Source organism: Gymnoscopelus microlampas, assembly GCF_963454915.1.
Source record: "Gymnoscopelus microlampas genome assembly, chromosome: 9".
Lineage (NCBI taxonomy): Eukaryota > Metazoa > Chordata > Actinopteri > Myctophiformes > Myctophidae > Gymnoscopelus > Gymnoscopelus microlampas.
Window position 1 is genome coordinate 12,256,788 of NC_139946.1, and position 20,929 is coordinate 12,277,716.

The 20,929-nt window shown below is 43.0% G+C and overlaps 1 protein-coding gene across 1 annotated transcript in view; it reads left to right on the forward strand.

The window, feature by feature from the left end:
* unc13a (unc-13 homolog A (C. elegans)) overlaps nucleotides 1-20,929 on the forward strand; it is a gene marked incomplete at its 5' end in the record, with an annotated part of 66,910 nt that overhangs the window by 11,362 nt on the left and 34,619 nt on the right. Inside the window, 12 exon segments of the mRNA XM_084065960.1 lie at nucleotides 98-296; nucleotides 2,634-2,759; nucleotides 5,859-6,719; nucleotides 8,009-8,102; nucleotides 10,241-10,287; nucleotides 10,561-10,639; nucleotides 14,610-14,684; nucleotides 15,464-15,683; nucleotides 17,185-17,412; nucleotides 17,672-17,813; nucleotides 19,035-19,204; nucleotides 19,603-19,718. Coding sequence (XP_083922086.1) covers nucleotides 98-296; nucleotides 2,634-2,759; nucleotides 5,859-6,719; nucleotides 8,009-8,102; nucleotides 10,241-10,287; nucleotides 10,561-10,639; nucleotides 14,610-14,684; nucleotides 15,464-15,683; nucleotides 17,185-17,412; nucleotides 17,672-17,813; nucleotides 19,035-19,204; nucleotides 19,603-19,718 — 2,357 coding nt within the window.

The following is a 20,929-nucleotide window of genomic DNA, read 5'->3' on the forward strand; positions in this document are numbered from 1 at the left end:
GGTGTCCTTAAAAATCAAACAGTTTGAGAACCACTGAGGTAGACTATTCATTGACCAGTGGCCCACTTAACACGGTCCCTTGTGTGTCTTGGTGCAGACGAGGACCCAGACAGCGCCGTGGACGACAGGGACAGCGACTACCGCAGTGAGACCAGTAACAGCATGCCTCCTCCTTACTACACCACCTCCCAGCCCAACGCCTCCATGCATCAGTACCCGATGAGGCAGCAGCAGCAGTACACACACCCTTACAGCGAGGACATCCACCAGCTGGGCTACGACCAGAGAGCCATGAGGTAACAGCAGTCACTTAAACCCTATCTACTTCGTTGACCGCCGGGGTCCCCCAGGGCTCTATACTAGGTCCCCCCCCCCCCCCCTCTTTATACAATCGCATCACTTTGCTGACAATAGGCGATCTATATATCTAAATATGTTCACCCCCCAGAATATGGACGCCTATTGGGTTCACATGATTAACCAATCAAGGGGGTGGAACTGACACAAAAGCTGTAAACACGCCCACATTTACATAAGAAAAGCATGTACAGGCACCCATGTGCTTTGTCCACGCAAACACACACACATATATATATATATATACTGTATATAAGGCAGAGTGATTTCCTTCTCTTGCCTCTTTGGCCTTGCCTACTGTATCTGCAGGAATGAAGGGAACGAGACAAGGAAATAATGATGGGTAATGTGTTGAATATCACTCATTTTCTAAATAATTTGTTTATACTAGCCCCTATACTAACTTGACTTGGATAGTTTTTATACCTAGCCTGTATATATATATATCGCTGTCCGGCAGAAACCTCTCCATATTTCTCTGTCGGGTGGAAACCTCATACAGTATGTCCAAAACTGTTACTTTTCAGGATTCAAATTCTAAAATAGCATTAATGTACGAAAAAACACAAACAGTTAGAATATGGAGATAAGAGGTTTCTGGCCCACAGCAACGATATATTCAGTATACGGTATTTATTTATTTACCCCCCCCCTGTGGATTTTTATAAATATTTAACCAATGAAAAGTATTAACAAAGCTTGTGACTAAATAATAACTACATTATTACCATTGGGTCAATCAGAGCTTTTCCATTTCCTGAAAAGTTATGGTTTTGAACATATATAAGGTGTCCGTCTGATAGTAGAAGATATACAGTAGTCCTGAGACTGCTCAGCTCCTTGTGTTTTATTCTGTGTTTAGTGTACTGGGTACATGGTACATGCTGAACATGAAAACATGTTTTCCCATATGGTGCTCTTCCTCTCCAGAGAATTAACTTTGTCCCCACTGTATACAGGCTTTCTGTGGCACAGACTGCTTTAATACAGGTTGTGTATAAAGACAGAATTTCTGCTGGTATGGGCGAGTGTCTTTGTGTGTGTGAGTGAGTGAGTGAGTGAGTGGGTGTGCTTGCGAAGAAAAAAAAAAGAGCACCAGACTTTAACCCGTTCAATCCAAGAACGCATCTGTGTCATTTTAAGATTTTCTTTGACTATTCAAAAATAGCAGATATACAAGCTGATAGCGCGTAACCGAGTGCCGCACTATGAGCTTGTAGATTTACTATTTTTGAAAAATTGTGAAAATGTGTGCGAATCTTTGAATATATCCTAACAGTGTGTTGCTATATCAGTGGTGCTCCAACTTTTCCATGTCAAGGACCCCCAAAATAATATGTATTTGACCACGGACCCCCATCTCAAAATACGTTGTTCCAGAGACCCCCAGAAGATTCGCACAAATTTTTCCCAAAATGTTCAGATCTACTCATAGCTTGTATATCTGCTATTTTTTGAATAGCCAAAGAAATATAAAAAAAAAACACAGATGCGTTCCCGGACTTAATGGATTAAGTGTTAAGTGTGTCCTCTTCTGTGCCAGTTTATTTAGCAGAAAACCCAAAATGACTGTGTTTTTCTGAACACATTTCCAAAGGCTCCAGGTCACCAGATTGGTGAGACGCAATATACAGTAGCATGAAGTTTCGGTCCGACTTTCTTTTTGTCCTTTCACTATTATTCACCAGTGAGCATATATATATATTTCTTCTGAGCTGTATTGTTAGATGGGTGATACAAGTGCTCAACCTGCAGTTTGTCTTAATGCAGAAACTTAAAAGCCTACTTTATGCTTTGTGGTACGAAAAGGCAAAGTATAAATTAAGCTCAACTAGGCATATCGTCTATGTCGGGTGGAAACCTCATATGTCTAAAACTGTTACTTTTCACGATTCAAATTCAAAAATAGGGTTAGGGTTAGGCTTGTAGATCTGCTACTTTTGATACTTTTGTGTGACGCTGTAGTATGTAGGCCGTTAATTTACGAAAAAACACAAAAAGTTAGAATATGGAGATAAGAGGTTTCTGCCCGACAGCAATGGTATGTACAGTATACACTAGTAATCTTTTATTTACACCCCCCCCCCATGCCATTACAGATGGGCATGCCATCTGTAATGGCATGCCCACAATAGGGACACCAGGTTAAAAGTGGTTAAGTCTGGTCCAAGCCGTCTTTTGAAAGGTTTTATACTGGGCTCTACTGATGCTCCTCTCCTAACCTCTCCCCCCAAAACCCCTCCCTCCCTCCTCCCTCCCTTCCTCCTCTCGCCCAGACGCTATGATAGTTTAGACTCGGCCACCAACGGGCGCGGCGGCAGCGATGTCGACTCGGGCTCGGGGTCGAGCCAGCGCACCAGCCGTCAGTATTCACTAGACAGTAGGCATTCGCTCTCCGATAGGTGGGTCTCTGCACCTCCTCCTCTTCTCCAAACTGCTCCTCTTCCTCCTCCTCTCCCTCCTGCTCTAGCCTGTGACTCCGTCTCGCTGTGACGTCAGTGGTGGACTTGTCCCGTCCTCCTCGCTCGCTGTGCTTGCATGCTTATTGTGCTCTAACCCTCTCTTCTCTGTATATATGTACAGTACAGTATTATATTTATCCTCTCTTCTCTGTATATATGTACAGTACAGTATTATATTTATCCTCTCTTCTCTGTATATATGTACAGTACAGTATTATATTTATCCTCTCTTCTCTGTATATATGTACAGTTCAGTATTATGTTATATTTATGCTTTGTATGAACTTATTGCTCCTGTGACAAATGTCTTTTCCATTGTAACTCTATTGTATGTGGAGTTCCGCACTGCTAGGTGTGTGTGTGTGTGTGTGTGTGTGTGTGTGTGTGTGTGTGTGTGTGTGTGTGTGTGTGTGTGTGCGTGTGCGTGTGTGTGTGTGTGTGCCTACGTGTGCATGCGCGCGCGTGCATGTGTCTTTATGCGGACCAAACGTCCCCACAAGGATAGTACATTTATGGTTAAAGAGTCAGGTTGGGGTTAGGATTAGGTGTTCAAAACTATGGTGACGGGTAGGTGTGGTTGTGATTAAGGTTAGGCTTACGTTGGGGGCCAGCTGGTTAAGTGTGTGTGTGTGTGTGTGTGTGTGTATATGTGAGAGAAAGAGAGAGAGAGAGAGAGAGCGTGTATGTGTGTGTGGGTGTGCCTCGAAGGGGCTAATTGTTAGTTCTTGCTCAGCTGTGCTAATGTGTGGGCCTGTGGGTCTCCTCCATCGTATATAAATATGCGTTTGTGTATACAGGCTTTTCTGCTTTTGTGGCAGTCTGTTATTACTATCTGTTGTTAGAGTGAGGCAGTGAGAAGAGCCCTGTTTGATTCTGGCTGTCCCACAGTAATTATACAGATATCTCTGCCTTCCAGGCGGAACACAGCAGCAGGCCCTCAGCTCAGAGACATGCCCTATACTACAATTTCTTGGTCATTTGAAAGATGACCTTAAGTAAAATAAAGTCTCTTTCCCACTGTTGCCTTTGTTGGGACATGCCTTATGTACTTTTCATATTCCGTTGCTGTTGGGTGTCCAAAACTGTTACTTTTCAGAATTCTAATTCAAAAATAGCAACAATAGCAAAAATAGCAGAACTGCAATGCAACATGCTTTGAGCTCGTAGATGGGCTATTTTTGCTACTTTTATGTGACACTGTAGGATGACAACATAGGACATTAATTTACAGAAAAAAACAGGAAATGTTAAAATATGGAGATATGAGGTTTCGATATTTGAAGATAATTTCTTATACTTGTGTATCAGTTTCATGAAGGCAGCGCAGACAGACAGTGGAGCTACAGATGAGAGCAGGAGTGACGTGCTGGGTCACATGGTAGTCTACTGTAGGTCCCCATGCAGCCAGGAATCAAGTGTGTTTGATGATGCTCTATTTGGATGAGCGACCCTTCTGTGTGTTTTCTAATTGAATCAATAGATGAGGATGAATAGAGCTCTCTGTGTCTCTGTGTGTGTGTGTGTGTGTGTGTGTGTGTGTGTGTGTGTGTGTGTGTGTGTGTGTGTGTGTGTGTGTGTGTGTGTGTGTGTGTGTGTGTGTGCGCGTGTGCGCGCGTGTGTTTGAGGATAGGTGGGGGAGAGGGTGGATCACTAATGAGCGTGAAATAAGGGGAAGTCTCGATTTCTTTGATGCATTGATTGATTCATTGATTGTTCATGTGATCAATCATCCAGTCTCTTATTATTCCCTCTGGTTCCCACTATAGCCCCAGGCTGTTCCCAGCCCTCTCTGTTACTGCTCCCCCAGTTCGTCATGCATTATTGAACACACTTTGCTGTACTCAATAGCGCCTAAATGATGAAGTGTGTGCGCGCGTGTGTGTGTGTGCGCGTGCGTGTGTGCGTGTGTGTGCGTGCGTGTGCGTGCGTGCGTGCGCGTGCGTGTGTGTGTGCGCGTATTTCTGTGTGTCAGATCTCTCCCTGACTCATGCCTTGTCCCAATGTCTAACGTCTAGCGTCTAGCGTCATTCATCACGATGAATACATATTTCTATCTTGGTCTGCAATACAGACAATCTTCCTTAATGAAACTCTTCCTCTACTCTACCTCTACCTCACGCTCTCTCCATCTCTCTCTCTTCCTCAAAAGTCTGTCAGACTTCAGAAGGTTGTTTTTCTTTCATTTTATTCAGCGTTTTGATCTGCTATTTATATGCAAATCTTCTGTGTGTGTGTGCGTGCGTGCGTGCGTGCGTGCGTGCGTGCGTGCGTGCGTGCGTGCGTGCGTGCGTGCGTGCGTGCGTGCGTGCGTGTGTGTGTGTGTGTTTAAAGCATCCTCTCCAGTGGAGAGTCTCCACACTAATCTCTCTCTCTACTAAAGCTTGTTTCTCACTGTGGCAAGAATTCCCCTGATTTTAAGCCCAATTGTGGAACGCTCAACTGGAGCCAGTCGAGGCCGAGGGTCGGCGCTAATAATCCTCATGGCCCCCCTGACTCTGCGGACCCCCACCGCCTCCCTGGTCGACTGACAAAATCAAACATGTTTGATTCGTCTGGGCCAACTCAAAGGCAGAGTCGCGTTGTTTGTATTGGTCAAATGATATCTGACTGATATCTGCAACCATCCCAGGCAAATCTGTAATCGTCTTAACCACTTGAACCCATGTTCTGGGGCGAACATTCGCCAAAATAGCAGATCTACTGGCTCAAAATGGTTGTAGAGGCTATTTTCGGCAAAGAGTTTCGGTGTGGACGTGAAAAAAACTGTCCGAGTGCAGTTGTAACTTAGGGTTTAAGTGGTTAAGATAATATTCCCCCTGCAGTTCCTTCTGCACACCTCTCTTCTATTCCTATAGGTGAACATTCCCTTACTTCCAGTTATTTGCATTTGTGTGTGTGTGTGTGTGTGTGTGTGTGTGTGTGTGTGTGTGCGTGTGCGTGTGCGTCTGTGTCTGTGCGCTTGTGTGCTCGCGTGTGTGTGTGTGCGTGTAGTTGTTTGTGTGTAACTGACTGGTCTCCATATCTCCCTCTCCCCACCAGTCCAACAGACAGCCGTTATGCCTCGTCAGGCGAGCTGAGCCGAGGCAGCTCCCAGCTCAGCGAAGAGTTCGGCCCCGAGGAAGGCGACAGCCTGCGAGGCTCCGAGTTCTACGATGAGAACGACTCGTATCACTCCTGCCACTCCTCGGTCAGCTGCGGCAAGGAGGGCTCCCCCGTCTGGGACGGCGAGGAGCCCCAGGCGGCCTACAGCGACGAGGGGGGCTACGTCAAGGACGGAGGGGAGGAGGGGGCCCTGTACGACGAGGGGGAAGGAGACATGTACGAGGAGGGGGAGGAGGAGGGGGGAGAGTACAACTACGACGAGGAGGAGGAGATGCCGTACGAGGAAGACGAAGACCTGTACCCGCTGGACGGCACGCTCAGCGAAGACCAGGAGCCGCCTTACACCCCCACGCCTACCAGCACGGCCCCCGCCGCCCTGGAGCCCCCCTCGGACGGCTTGCCCTCGACGAGGCCTCCTCTGGAGAAGCAGGCCTCCCTGCGCCAGCCTGCTCAGGGCCAGCTCCAGCCTCCCGGCATGGGTCCGGCGAGCATGGCCCCTGGCCTGAGCCCGGTCACCCAGGACGACACCGTGCCCCCTTTCAGTGCTGGCTCCGCCATGAAGCCTCCTTTTACATCCACGCAACCAGGTCTGTCTACCTCCACAGCTACCACCATGTCCTCCACCACCACCGCCTTCACTACCGTATCACAGGCCCCGGCCTTTGACACTCAGCCCTTATTGGAGCCTGAGCTCAAACTTGAGGTCCGACTGGAGGAAAGTCCAGCCACAGAGCCGCCTCCATCGGTGGAGATCAGTGCCCCTACTGAGGAGAAAATAGAGGAGCCACCTGTGCCAAGGTGAGCATTCAAATGCTGTTGGTATACTGCAGTGTTGATGTTGTCGACTAAAACTATGACGATTTTTTTTCGTCGACTACCTTTTTTCACTGAAGAAAACTAAATAAAAACTGAATAAAAACTAAGCTATGATGACTAAAACTAAGACTAAATATATTGACAATTTCGTCAACAAATAAAAACTTGACTAAAATGTTAGTGAGGGACGAGTGGAGAAGAGATCCAGTAGAACTAAAAGACAAGTCATTTTATGTTTGGTTGCGCTCAGGTGTTACGCTCTGAAAATAGCCGATCTGCAAGCTCACAACGCGTCGCGAGCTTGTAGATCGGCTATTTTCAGGATGCAACTAAGTGTAAAATCAGCCATTACGACGCCATGAAGGCACCGCCAAAATACATTTTAGTCGACTAAATCAACTGTAGATTTAGTCGACTATAATCTTTTGATATTTAGTCGACTAAAACTAGACTAACAGTAAAACATTTCAGATGACTAAGATATTACTAAAACTAAATGCAATTTGATACAAAAGACAAAAGACTTAGCTGAAAATTTGCTGTCAAAATCAAGATTAGTATACTGTCAGATTAGTCTTATAAAAGTCGAATCAGGGATACAAATGTAAACAAAATGGGGAAATGGGTAACCTCACCACCAAAAAACAGCAGGTTTTCATTCTCCAGTGATTGACTCAGTTCTTGATGGAAAGACTAAACATTTGACAAGAGTTGATGAGTTGAAATGTATGCATTTTGGGGCTGTAATATGTTTGGTTATGTTGTTAACATTCATAAACATTGGAGGATAACAGACCTGTATTTTGATTTATGATGGGGTAATAAAGTATTGTAATAAAGTATCTACCAATTAAGTTTAAGGTTAGGGTTAGTTTAAAGTCTATCAAAGTTTAGTTACTCATTGACGGGGATTAGTTTAAGCATAATTCTATTTCATGACAAATTACCTAATTATTACACAATCTATACTCATATATGCACAATCAATTAAATTAAATTCAATTCAAAGGGCTTTATTGGCATGAGAAAACATAGGTTTACATTGCCAAAGCAGAAAGCACAATACAACAATACAGCAATACAATCAAAACAAAAAATATGTACATTTGAAAGTCAGAATCTTCAATAGATCAATTTCTATGTACCAAGATCACTGGGTGCAGGTATAGTGCAGGAATACACACAATGATTAGTCTTTAGGGTGGTTGTGTTCCGTTTGATCAAGTGTGGCAATCAAGTGTGGCAAATATTTCCTCTCCATTCTTTGCCAGTTTCCCAAAGAGAGAAATCATGGAGCCTGGTCCTGCTAGGGCCAAGGCCAACTGGCTCCGACTCTTCAGCAGAGTGCGACTTCAGCTACAAGAAGTAAGGTTTCTGTGTCCGTGCGTGCGTGCGTGTGTGTGTCTACTTATGCACCTGTGCGTGCACTTGTACACTTGTATGTGATGTGTTCATATTATGTGTATGCATGGGCTCATACAGTAAGTGTGTTAGAACGTGTTAGAATGTGTTTCCTGTTCTCTTTCCTCCTTTGACTCACTACTGTATTTGAGTTCACTGACTTTGCTTTGTCTTATAGCTTTTTCCGAGTTTAAAGGAGTAGTTCACCCAAAAAAATGACTTATTTTCTATCAATTACACACCCCATGAAGCATTGAATTCATGGAGATTTTTTTGTTTTTGTTGCATTCCTAAGCCAATAATTTTATGACCGGCGGAAATATGCTAATGTATCCGGTAGGAGACTCAAAGAGTAAAAGAGTCTCCTACCGGCGAGACCCCCGGTCATCAAATTATTGTCTTAGGAATGTGTCAAAAAGAAAGATATCTCCATGAATTCAATGCTCCATGGGGTGTGTAATTGATAGAAAATAAGTCGTTTTTTGGGTGAACTACTCCTTTAAAGTATGCTGACCAGACATACTATTCCCTCCTGTTGTTGATAGCTGTGTGGTTTGTCTTAGTCGTGTCTGGAGTCAGTCTCTGTCTCTGTAGTGTCTCTGTAGTGTCTGTAGTCAGTCTCTGTCTCTGTAGTGTCTGTAGTCAGTCTCTGTCTCTGTAGTGTCTGTAGTCAGTCTCTGTCTCTGTATTTATTGTTATGATAGTTTGTGTTTACCTCGTGTCTCGTATGCCATCTCATTATTTTCTTTTCAGTTGTTTGCCACACCCCGTTGTGATTTGCATGTTGTCCATTCTGATTACCAAAGGCTGGAGCGGACGCTCAGGTAGGTGTGACCAAAGAGTTCCTTAATTACTCAAGATATAGAGTAATTAAGAGTAATTAATTCACAAGTCAGATATTGAGTATGTCTTCTGTAGGGCTCAGAGTAGAAGTGTGTAGACACATTAGACAGCTACCGGTGGATATAATGGTGGTTTTTAAGCTGATATTCAGGCCAGTCATACGCCCCCCTCAGCATCAGTATGACGTAAGTATCAGCACTGCCTGTGTCATTTTGTGACAAAGAGCATGTCTTTCTATAATAGACCAGATAGAATTAGAAGAATGATTACCCAGATAGTCATCTGACAGTAATTCACTTTTACTACGCTTCTCAAATGCTAAGACCTCACCGCTGACGTCAATAAGTGGGCTACCCAGTGAGTACTCAGATGTTTTACTTAAGTAAAAGTAGCGATACCATATATTTTTCTTTCTGTTATTTGTTTTGCTAACGTTAAACTCAAATAAATTGATCATAAAAAAGTATCGATACCACAATATAAAAATACTCTGTTAAGTAAAAGGCCTGTATTCAAAGTTTTACTTGAGTAAAAGTACAAAAGTATTGGCATCAAAATATACTTGCAGTACCAAAGTAAAAGTACCCCCCTCCCCCAACTGTAAAATAATAGTAGTGGAGTAAAAAGGATAATATCTGCCTCTGAGATGTAGTGGAGTAGAAGAATAAAGTATTGAAGAAAAAAAAAAGGAAATACTCAAGTAAAGTAAGTACTTGAGTTAATGTACTTAGTTACTTTCCACCGCTGTAAGTACCCCAGTACCATGTGGTGAAAGACAGAGCGAGAGAAACACAGCACAGTGCTATCTCTTATTTCATCCTTTTACCTCTCACATTATTTAATCATTTGTGAATTTCAGGAACAAGGCGATAGGCAGTCGCTATGGTAGCAGCTAGAAGGGAATGGAATAATGACACTGTTGTGACGTTACTCCACCATACAATACACACAATAGCATATATATATATATATATATATATATATATATATATATATATATATATATATATATATATATATATATATATATATATATATATATATATATATATATATATATATACGCACGCTGTAGTATGATCAAGTAGGCCCTACTTGACCATTTAACCAGTAAAAATATACATTGAGACAAAGTCTCTTTTGCAAGTATGCACTGGCAAACCGTGATCGACACTTGATTGATATTTCTCGCTTCTACTTGTCCCTACCACCATTCTAATGGGTGTCTCTCTACCATCTCTACCTGTCTTTCTTAACAGGCCAGAGGAGAGAGCGTTGGGATTTGTTCTCTGCTTCTATCAGCGGGGTACGTACAGTACTGTAATCCTGACTCTGTTTACTGTCAATGGACTGTGAGGCTCTCAGTTGAACCAGCCTGCAAGGAATCGTGCATTTGTATAGTTGCACACAGTCATTGAAATGCCATGCTGCTAGCAGTGTCTTATTAATGCAGTGTGTGTGTGTGTGTGTGTGTGTGTGTGTGTGTGTGTGTGTGTGTGTGTGTGTGTGTGTGTGTGTGTGTGTGTGTGTGTGTGTGTGTGTGTGTGTGTGTGTGTGTGTGTGTGTGTGTTATCCACAGGGTGGGCGGTGCTCTCTACAGCATAGACAGCATGCCTGACCTCAGGAAGAGGAAAGCTATGCCACTGGTCAGAGATTTGGTGAGGGCTCAGGCCAAAAAAAAAGACTAAATCTGTTGTTGTTCCCCCTGTCTCATAAACTTACCATCTGTATGTTTTTGTATGTTTTTGTCTCCGCCAGGAGACTATGTTTTCGTTCTCGTCCTTCCGTGTGTCCACCAAGCTAACATTGGTCAAGCTTCACGTGACATGTGACAATATGTTGAAAGGGTGTGCTTTGATTGGCTAGCGAGACGCATGATGAAATAGAGCCCTATGAATAGGTGTGTCACTTCAAAAGATAATTTATATCTTTTGAAGTGAGGTAAGACAGGATTAATCAGGAACACTACTGGCGGAGACCTGTGCTCCGAGGAGCACATTTTCTAGTTTTCATTATTTCTTTTTTTGTTTTCTTCTTCCTTGTTCCTACTCATCTATCGTCCTGCGTTGAATTCTCTTTGAGTCCTCTCTCTGTACTGCTTCTAGTTTGCATCCACTGTGCGTGTATGCTTGTTGACGACAAGTTTCTGCGGTGTGACAGCCTGCGAGGCCGCAGCTCCACAGGGGCCAGCCATAGAGGGCTAGGGAACTTCTGCGAACTGACACTGATGTAAGCTTGAAGCTGTCAGTAAACAGGCCTTGTCACCCTCACCAGGCCTTGCCACCCTCACCGGTGCTGTCTCGCCGATGACAAGGCTACGTGAGAGGCTTATAAATAATACAGGAAAACGTTTTAACATTTCAAACAGACATTACACGTATAATTGAGAAACATTGAGAAGATTTTATAGATGTTATATAAGATGCGTTTAGTTTTGACAATGGAACTGATCACCACTCCCTGCTTAGCATAATAAAACAGACGGCCAAAATGAGAGCAAGCAATGATTATTTACCAAAAGACCCTGGGGAACTAAAGTGAAACAGAGACAACAGGTGGATGCTGTGGACATCTGACAGACCATCTGACGCAGTGGGGAGGCGCTACTCGAGTTGTCTGCCTGAATCTGCACGCTGATTCGTTTCATGTTTGTGAGCACCAAAAGCCAGAATTGTAAAATCTAAAAGCCGATCATTGTGAGCTTGCAGATTGGTTATGTTTGGCAAGTGACACCGTAGTACAACGGAGTATAAATTAAGCACTATTATCCTACACAAGGTTAGCCTGGTAAAGCCCCTCCCTCCGGAAATATCATTTCCATTTGATTTCAGGAAGGAAGGAGTCTGGCATTAGGGCTTATTTGGCTTTTTTTCGTCGTCCACCAAGTGGACGAACCTATCTGCGTCCTTAGCCTAGTAAAGCCCCTCCTCGATCATCGTTCTGTGATTGACAGCGAAATTTGGCCAATCAGGTGGCGAGTTCAAGTGAACCCGAATGGATCCGAGTACAGCCGACCAAAAGGGAACGGCAGCCATTGTTTTCTGTCCGCTGTTTTTGGTTTCGGTTTTAAAACTTGAAAACGCTCTCAAACTTCTTTTTTTGAGGCACGGAATTTACTTTTAAGACATCGTTCGGATAGAATTGAACTGAGGAACCCTGGCGTCTGTATTGTAATCACTGGGGCCACAGAGGCAAACCCACCTGCTTGGGAAGTCTCAGACAGTGTGCACTCTCCTGTCAGAGGAGGACTCCTGGGATATGAAACTCACAACACATTGATGGCTCCTTGTTTTCCTCCTTCCTCGACCAACCGCCATTGATCTGATTGAGATTCTCCGGCTGAGTTCTAACTGTCTGGAGACAAGCTGGCCAATATCACCTGCCAAATGACTGGGTTCATTGCGGCGCAACCTGTGCCGAGCAAACTGGAACCCAGCATTACCAAACAGGAGCAAAACGCTCAACGGGATGTCTTTATTAATCCATCTTTCTGTCACACTGTGACACCCGCCGCCTTCTTCACTGATGACCCATGCTGCCAGACACGGATGTTCAATTTCAGTCTTTATCTCTCTGTCTACAGTATACCTACTCTCTCTATCTACACCTCTAATTCTTTTCTTCTTTCTCCTTCTGTTGCTCTCCCATCTTGCCACACTTCTACTCTATACTCTACTACTACGTTTACTTTAGATTTCCACTGCACTGGACCGCCCTCATAGTTCCACCTCCCTCTGGAGGTGATCGTCATAATAGCAACGGCCATGAAAACTGCCGTGACCGTCTGTCTAAACTAGGGGTTCCCAACGTTTACGGGTGCTTACCTGTTCAGCAGCGGAACCGGGAAGGATTACGTTTTCCTCCGCATGCGTTATACCCTCCTGGTGAAACTCCTCACCGTCAGCTGAAAAGAAGCGACGTCACATGTATTGGTGGAGACACATGGTTGTCTACCCCCCCACTCCCGCCAGTGGCTCAGGGGTAGAGTGGCCGGTAGAGCCGGTGGTCGGTAGAGCGGCCGGATGGAAGCCGTGAGGTGTCTTTGAGCAAGACGCTAAACCCCTAATTGCTCCTGATGAGCAGGTCGGTGCCTTGTATGGTTTCCTCTTCCATCGGTGTATGAATTAATGGGTGAATGTAATGCACAATCTATGTAAAGCGCTTTGGATAAAAGCGCTATATAAATGCACCATTTACCACTCCCACCCCAACAATGACACATGGGGGAATTGGGAATTGGCATAGCTAATAATTACTAAATTGGAAGAAAATGATTAATTGATAAAAACATAATGTAAAAAAGGAATGAAACTAAGAAAATATAATATTAGAATTACTTTGAAGATAACCTGACCTATAACCATCTTTGAAGCAGATGACCTCGGCTTCAATGACGCAAGCTACAACAAGAAATCCCATTGGACAGACAGTAGATATCCTGTAACATCTGATCAGTCCTTCCTCCTGTGGTGTAATGTTTCATTTCTGTGTGTATTTGACGTTGAAAAGCCCATCAGGGTTTTAAATTGTTGTATCTGATAACTGTATCTCAGGACTCAGTAGTTTTGGGAAATGAATCCCACTACGTTGGCCCTGTTCCTAACAGCATATATCTCCCCCCCCCCCCCCCCTTTCTTCTCTTACGCTGCCACAGGCCATGGTGAGTAACATGGATGCTGGTTGTTTGTTTGTCAAAAGCTTTAAGCTATTGTGTGTCTCCCCTCTCTAACCCATTAAGACCTGAAGCCGATTCTACAAATGTCTTCTAAATCCTTACAGTTTTCTGAGAAATATATGTTTCTATCAGTGGTCCTCAAACCTTTTCATGTCAAGGACCCCCAAAATGATATGTATTTGGCCGCTGACCCCCATCTAAAAATATTTTGTCCCAGGGACCCCCAGAAGCAAAATATTTTGTCCCAGGGACCCCCAGAAGCAAAGATTTGAGTTACAAATGTTCGCTTTAGAAATATATATATATTCAAAGCTTTGCACAAATTTTCACGATATTTTCAAAAATAGCTGTGCAATCTTGCTATTTTTGAATAGCCCAAATTAAATCTTAAAATGACACACAGATACATTCCCGGTCTTAAAGGGCTAAGGGAGCGCTTTCAAATTCTGCCACTGTCATTTTATCGTCGGTTGTAATCACTGAGGAGAACGTTGCCAGACAGGCCTGTAATAATGACACACTGCCTCAGAGGCAGAGGCAGACTGACATTTGTCTTAATTACAGCTAAGCTGAGTGATATTGAAGCGTGTATATCTGGAGCAGCGATGCTCAACCTGTGGGCCCGGGCCCCACTGGCGGGGCTGCGAGGGTATTGCAAGCAGCCCTCCAAATAATTGTCAAAACACTTAAGATTTGAATGATAATATGAACAATAATATGAAAAAATATACCAATAAATAAGAACTCTTGGTATACTACTCCACTGATCCGAGGTGGAACACAATCGATTGACTGATCATTAAGATAAACATGCTGATCATTAAATGCGCTTTTGAGACTTTCAAGGTGGTCCCTGATCCAGATGAGGTTGAACCACTGATCTAGAGAAATCAACTCCATCCTCCCTCACTCACTCCCTCCCTCCCTCGTCCACTCTCTCTGTTTTCACTCAGTCCTTGGTGCAGAATTCCAGGAAGGCAGGCATCACTTCGGCTCTGACGTCAAGCACCCTGCACAATGAAGAACTGGTCAGTCCTCCTCATTTACAATTATGACACATGTTGAGTCATTTATATCTGGATAAAAAAAGGCTGTGTTTTGCAAACAAAGGGTTCCAGACACATTTTTGAGTCACGGAAGCATTTGTATGGGTCTGTCGTGAGTAAATATCACAAAAAAAATAAAAAGACCAACTGGCTATATTTTCCCAAAAACATTTTTTTTTCAAAAAATAAATAAAAAGTTCCATAAATAAAAAAATTAAAAGTAACAAAGAGTGGAAATAGCAGAGCTTGTACATCAGCTATTTTCACTATTAATTCATAGTGAATTTTTGTACGTTTGGGTCCCGACTCCGAGGAGACACCAAATGTCTCTTTTGGGTCTCGGGCTAAAACTTGTGGGACACACTGATCTAAAGTGAACACATACAGTTCCTTTTTACTGATATTAAATAGATTTTATGATATTATGATGTCGCAGCTGTCGGGCAGAAACCCCTTATCTCCATATTGTCACTTTTTGTGTTTTATTTTGTAAATTAATGCCCTATTCGCTCATACTACACTAACTACAGCGTCACCGTCACGCGACGCAAAAGTATTAGATCCACAACATCGCGCCGGGTTTCGAGCTTGTCGATCTGCTACTCTTTCTATTTTTCTATTTGAATCCTGTAAAGTCACAGTTTTGTACATAAGGAGGTTTCCACCCGGCAGAGATGATATATCAGCTCATATTGAATAAATTCCAGTATAACTGTTTTTGTTTACGATATCTTGGAACCCTTTCCTCCATGCCCTTGTAGAAGAGCCATGTTTACAAGAAAACCCTCCAGGCTCTCATCTATCCCATCTCTTGCACCACGCCTCACAACTTTGAGGTGTGGACCGCCACCACCCCCACCTACTGCTATGAGTGTGAAGGGCTGCTGTGGGGGATCGCTCGCCAGGGAATGCGCTGCACGGAGTGTGGGGTCAAATGTCACGATAAGTGCCAGGACCTCCTCAACGCCGACTGTTTGCAAAGTAAGATGATGCTATTGATTGAACGACCAAAATCAGTTGACCGAGCTAATAATAAGACTGGTTCATTTGATCTATAGCTAAGAAGCTTAGCTTTTCAAGTGTAGTTCAATTTCACTATAATTATAAAATCACTTAAAAATCTTGCGATACAAAACATTAATAAGTGACTATCCGAAAAAAATATGTTATATGTCAAATCAATATGACCACAATGAATGTACAATATTTTGTGTTTACTGTAGACCTACAATTGTGACTTAGAGACAATTTAATTCAGTGCAGCTCTTGTCAGTTTTGACTATATACAGTAGACTACTTTGAGTGTCTTGGTGTCTCAGTGTCTCAGAGTGTCTCTGCTTTTAATAATAAGACTGGACTCTCTGTAGCCCATTTATCGTCTTCATTTCTATGAAGCAACCTGTCCTCCCACCGGCTTCGAATGCTATCAATGCATTGAATGGGAGATTATCACGTTTTATCAGACCATTGAATGGGCGAAGTAGGCGACCTACTGTCTACCCCGCGATTTGTCAGACCATTCATTGGGCGTAATCAGGAGCTACTGACCTACCGACGGAGGCGGAGCAGTCCCCACAACAATATTTACGATTCTGTCCATATCGGTACATAACTCGAACGGCGCTGAGTAGGCACAGGCGAGCGTCGCACCGCTCCGGACGGCAACTCAGTCGCCTTAGCTCCTTCGGTGGCCCGTCGCGGGGCTCCAGCTCGCCTGAGACTGCGCGCCTCCGTCATGGTCCGAAACCAAAACAACCAAAACCAAAACCGAAAGTAAACTATTTAAGTCATCTCCGTCGGTAGGTCAGTAGCTCCTGATTACGCCCAATGAATGGTCTGATAAATCGCGGGGTAGACAGTAGGTCGCCTACTTCGCCCATTCAATGGTCTGATAGAACGTGATAATCTCCCATTCTATGCATTGATAGCATCCGAATCAGGTGGTCCTCCCTCTTATCCTTCTCATGCCTATTGCTTTGTTTGCCTCTGTTTTTCTTTTTCTTTTGAGAGGATATTAAAAGCCATTTGTCTTTTGTTGACATCCAAACCTCTTTTCCTACCCATTTAGGGTATGTTCCCACTATCCGCAAAACAAACAAAAACAGAAGAAAAAAAAACACCTTTTTTACAATAACCCTAAGGGACTTTTTTGGGGGCAGGTGGAGCGCTTTCAGAAGTTGAGAATAGTTTACCTTTTTGAAAAAAGAGCGTATGACTTTTTTTTTTGTCAAATAGGGTTTATTGAGAATCATGAGTACAAAATGAAAGGTAATACAGAGATAGAATTCTCCAGGTTTTCAAGTTCATGGACCGCTTTTGGTCAGCTGGCCAATCACGAAAAATGCTGTGTGTAATAGAACTCTGTGGAGAGTAGCCTTCCAAATATTCATAACAAAGTTTTCACTGCATGGGCCATTTCTTGCCTAAAATTACATTCTCTTCACACACCTGCCCCTGCCGTGTTATTTCTACTCCTAATCAGGAGCAGCAGAGAAGAGCACCAAGCATGGTGCGGAGGACCGAACCCAGAACATTATCATGGTCCTGAAGGACCGCATGAAGATCCGCGAGAGGAACAAGCCTGAGATCTTCGAGCTCATCCAGGAGCTGTTCGCCATCGTGAAGGCAACCCACGTCACCCAGATGAAGCAGATCAAGCAGAGCGTGCTCGACGGAACCTCCAAGTGGTCGGCCAAGATTAGCATCACAGGTAAGAGGAGAGTTCGGTTCAGACGGAAGCTAACGTCCTCATCAAAGTCATAGGAGAGAGAGTATGACAAAGGCTCAGGTGCTGTTTCTTTTAACGCATACTGAGGCCAATTCTACAAATGTCTTCTAAATCTTAAAGGACGACTTCACCAATTTTCAAGCATTAAGCATTAAACCAAGCTGTGTAATGAATAAATAGGGATACATAGGGAGGAACAAACAATGGCTGACAGGTGGGTGGTGCTGCTGTCTCTCCACAGTGTTGTGTGCTCAGGGCTTGCAGGCCAAGGATAAGACGGGCTCCAGTGACCCCTACGTCACCGTCCAGGTGGGCAAGACCAAGAAGAGAACCAAGACCATCTATGGCAACCTTAACCCTGTATGGGAGGAGAACTTCAACTTGTGAGTAGACGATAAGACAGACAAGCCCGATTATTATGTTAAATTAAACTGTCTAAGGCTGGGTTTTTATTGTTTTTTATTTGTTTACACTGTCAGCGTTGCATATCGTTGCTGTCAGGCAGAAACCTTGTATCTCCATATTTCAACTTTTGAAATTGTTTATTTTTTCTTTTCGTAAATTTATGCCCTTCTTCATCATACTATAATCTCACACAAAAGTAGCAAAAATAGCTGATATACTGTATATTACATTACATTACATTACAGTCATTTAGCAGACGCTTTTATCCAAAGCGACTTACAATAAGTGTATTCAACATAGGTAGGGAACGAAAACTACTAATCACCAGAAGTTTTAAGTACATTTCCTGCAAAAACAAGCAACCAAGAGTATAAGCAAATCGACAATTTCCTATTTTTGAAGTGAAAGTGGTTAAATCTGTCTGCGTTTTATAAATATTGAACCAATTAAATGTATTAACAAGAAGCTACAAGCAACAAGAAGGTACTTTTTTCCATTTCCTGAAAAGTAACGCTTTTGGACATATTTTTGAAGATTTCCACCTGCACGAGTTATGTCCCATAAGTCATGCTAATTATTCAAATTCAAATGTTTGTTAACTCATTCAGTGCCAGGCTTTTTCAAGCTTGTTGATCCCTGTGCCATGAAAAATGCTATTATTTTACCTTTTCAATTGGTCACAGAATGTTTGTCTTCAGTGTGATTGATCCCCTGATGGTTGCTAATCACTGAGTCACTTCAGGTGTGGTTTCACAAATTTCAACGAGGTCATTGTGACCTCGTTGACATTTGTTTTTGATGTTTGAAAGTGCCATGCCACACTCAGAAATACAGGGTTTACAATGGTAGGAAAAAAAAAAAAATTCTCTCCGTTTCCTTTTTAACATTGAAGTGGATGGAGCAATAAGTTTTTGAAAATCGTTTTCTCCTAGTTCCTTTGAGATAAAAAAATAATAATAATAACCAAAAAAAAAATTAAAACATTTTTTTTTTAGGAGACGTCAAAAGACGTCATTGGCACTAATGGCCAATTGAAAACAGCCGTCAAAAGACGTCATTGGCACTAATGGCCAATTGAAAACAGCCGTCAAAAGACGTCATTGGCATTGAATGAGTTAACTGTAATCGGTCATTTCTCTCACTGTAGATTGAAGGAATGCATTGTAATGTTTCTGTGTGATGTGTCCACGCACGTATAGCGAGTGCCACAACTCCTCAGACCGCATCAAGGTACGAGTGTGGGACGAGGACGACGACATCAAGTCTCGGGTAAAACAGAAGTTCAAACGGGAGTCCGATGACTTTCTAGGTCAGACCATCATCGAGGTCCGAACGCTGAGCGGAGAGATGGATGTCTGGTACAATCTGGGTAAGTAGGATCAAATAAATAAAAAATGTCAACGTTAATAAGGGATATTTACTCGTGACCCATAAAAATGGGTGCGCGACCCAGTGTTTAGTAAACAGTGTAATAGATCAGTACGTGGTTCTCAAACTGGGGTCCCGGCGGGGAACACACTCTCAGAATTAGGATTTTATAGTATAGATTGCAGTCCCAGAGATAGAACATCGTATCAAATGGGGGTCTGAGCACATAAAAACCGGGGGTCCTTGAAATAAAAAAAAGTCTGAGAACCACTGTACTATTTTGCTGACTGTCGGTTCATCTTGCGTTCCTCTTACTTGACTGACCTAACATTTCCTATTAGTATTTTCAGTGGAAGTGCCAGTATGTGTTCACACTGTGCTCTGTGCTCCTCCTTACAGACAAGCGTACAGACAAGTCAGCTGTGTCGGGTGCTATCCGCATGCACATTAATGTCGAGATTAAAGGAGAAGAGACTGTCGCCCCGTATCATGTTCAGTACACTTGCCTCCACGAGGTAAGTTATTAATTGTGTTTGAGTGTGCGGGTATGGGTGGCTGTGTGTGTGCGTGCGTGTATGGGTGGCTGTGTGTGTGCACAAATGTGTATCTCCAATGAGCCATTTCTTAACCCATTCAATCCGGGAACACATCTTTGTCATTTTTTGATTTCTTTGGCTATTCAAAAATAGCAGATATACAAGCTCATAGAGCGGCACCAAGTGCCGCGCTATGAGCTTGTAGATCTGCATTTTTTTTTAAATCATGATTTTTTTTTGGTACAAATCTTTGAATATATATTTTTTATATAAATACATTAAATTTGTAACTAAAATCTTTGTTTCTGGGGATTCTACAAATGTACAAAAGAAATGTCTCAAAATATGTTGTTCCAGGGACCCCCCAGAAGCAAATATTTGAGTTAAAAATGTTCGCTTTAAAAAATGTATATATTGAAAGATTTGCACACATTTTCACGATAAAAATAAATAAATAGCAGATCTACAAGCTCATAGTGCGGCACTCGGTGCCGCGCTATGAGCTTGTAGATCTGCTTTTTTTGAATAGCCAAAGAATGACAGACATGCGTCCCCGGATTCAATGGGTTAATGAGCCATGCCACACAGGTTAATTTACTTGACTGATATCTGTTCTCTGTCATAATGGGGCCATTCCCATCAAACAGAGGTTAATACCCCGTAAAGTTTGCTTTGCTCCAGTAAACTATTACCTCAGACACAGTTCCATTACCCCTGACTACAGATATGCTGATTGATGCAGACTAACCACGGCCTTGTATTTGGTCATTACTCGGCCTATTACTCAGTACAACACGAAAATCGCTGAACCTTGTCCCGAGAACTGGCTGTATAGTTATTGTTGCGAGAAAGGGCAATTGTTTCACAAAGCTAACTTAGAATGCCTTCTAGCAGCATAATGTGTTTTTGGCCATGCCCATGGTAATATCAAATTGTAGCATCATATTATTGCTTCATACACTGTAGCACAGCCAGTTCAAGATAAACAAAGACAGCTGCACACATGGTAAAATCTTGCTCTGTTATTGTTTTATGTAGCCTTATACAATACCTAGGGTGGACATTAACTGGACCTTTGATTAGAATTGAGAGCAATGCGTGCATGGTTTTCCCTTCCATTAATAAGTGAATGAATGAAATAATATTTCACTAACTAAATTAATTAGTAGACTGATTGAAAAGAGAGGTCA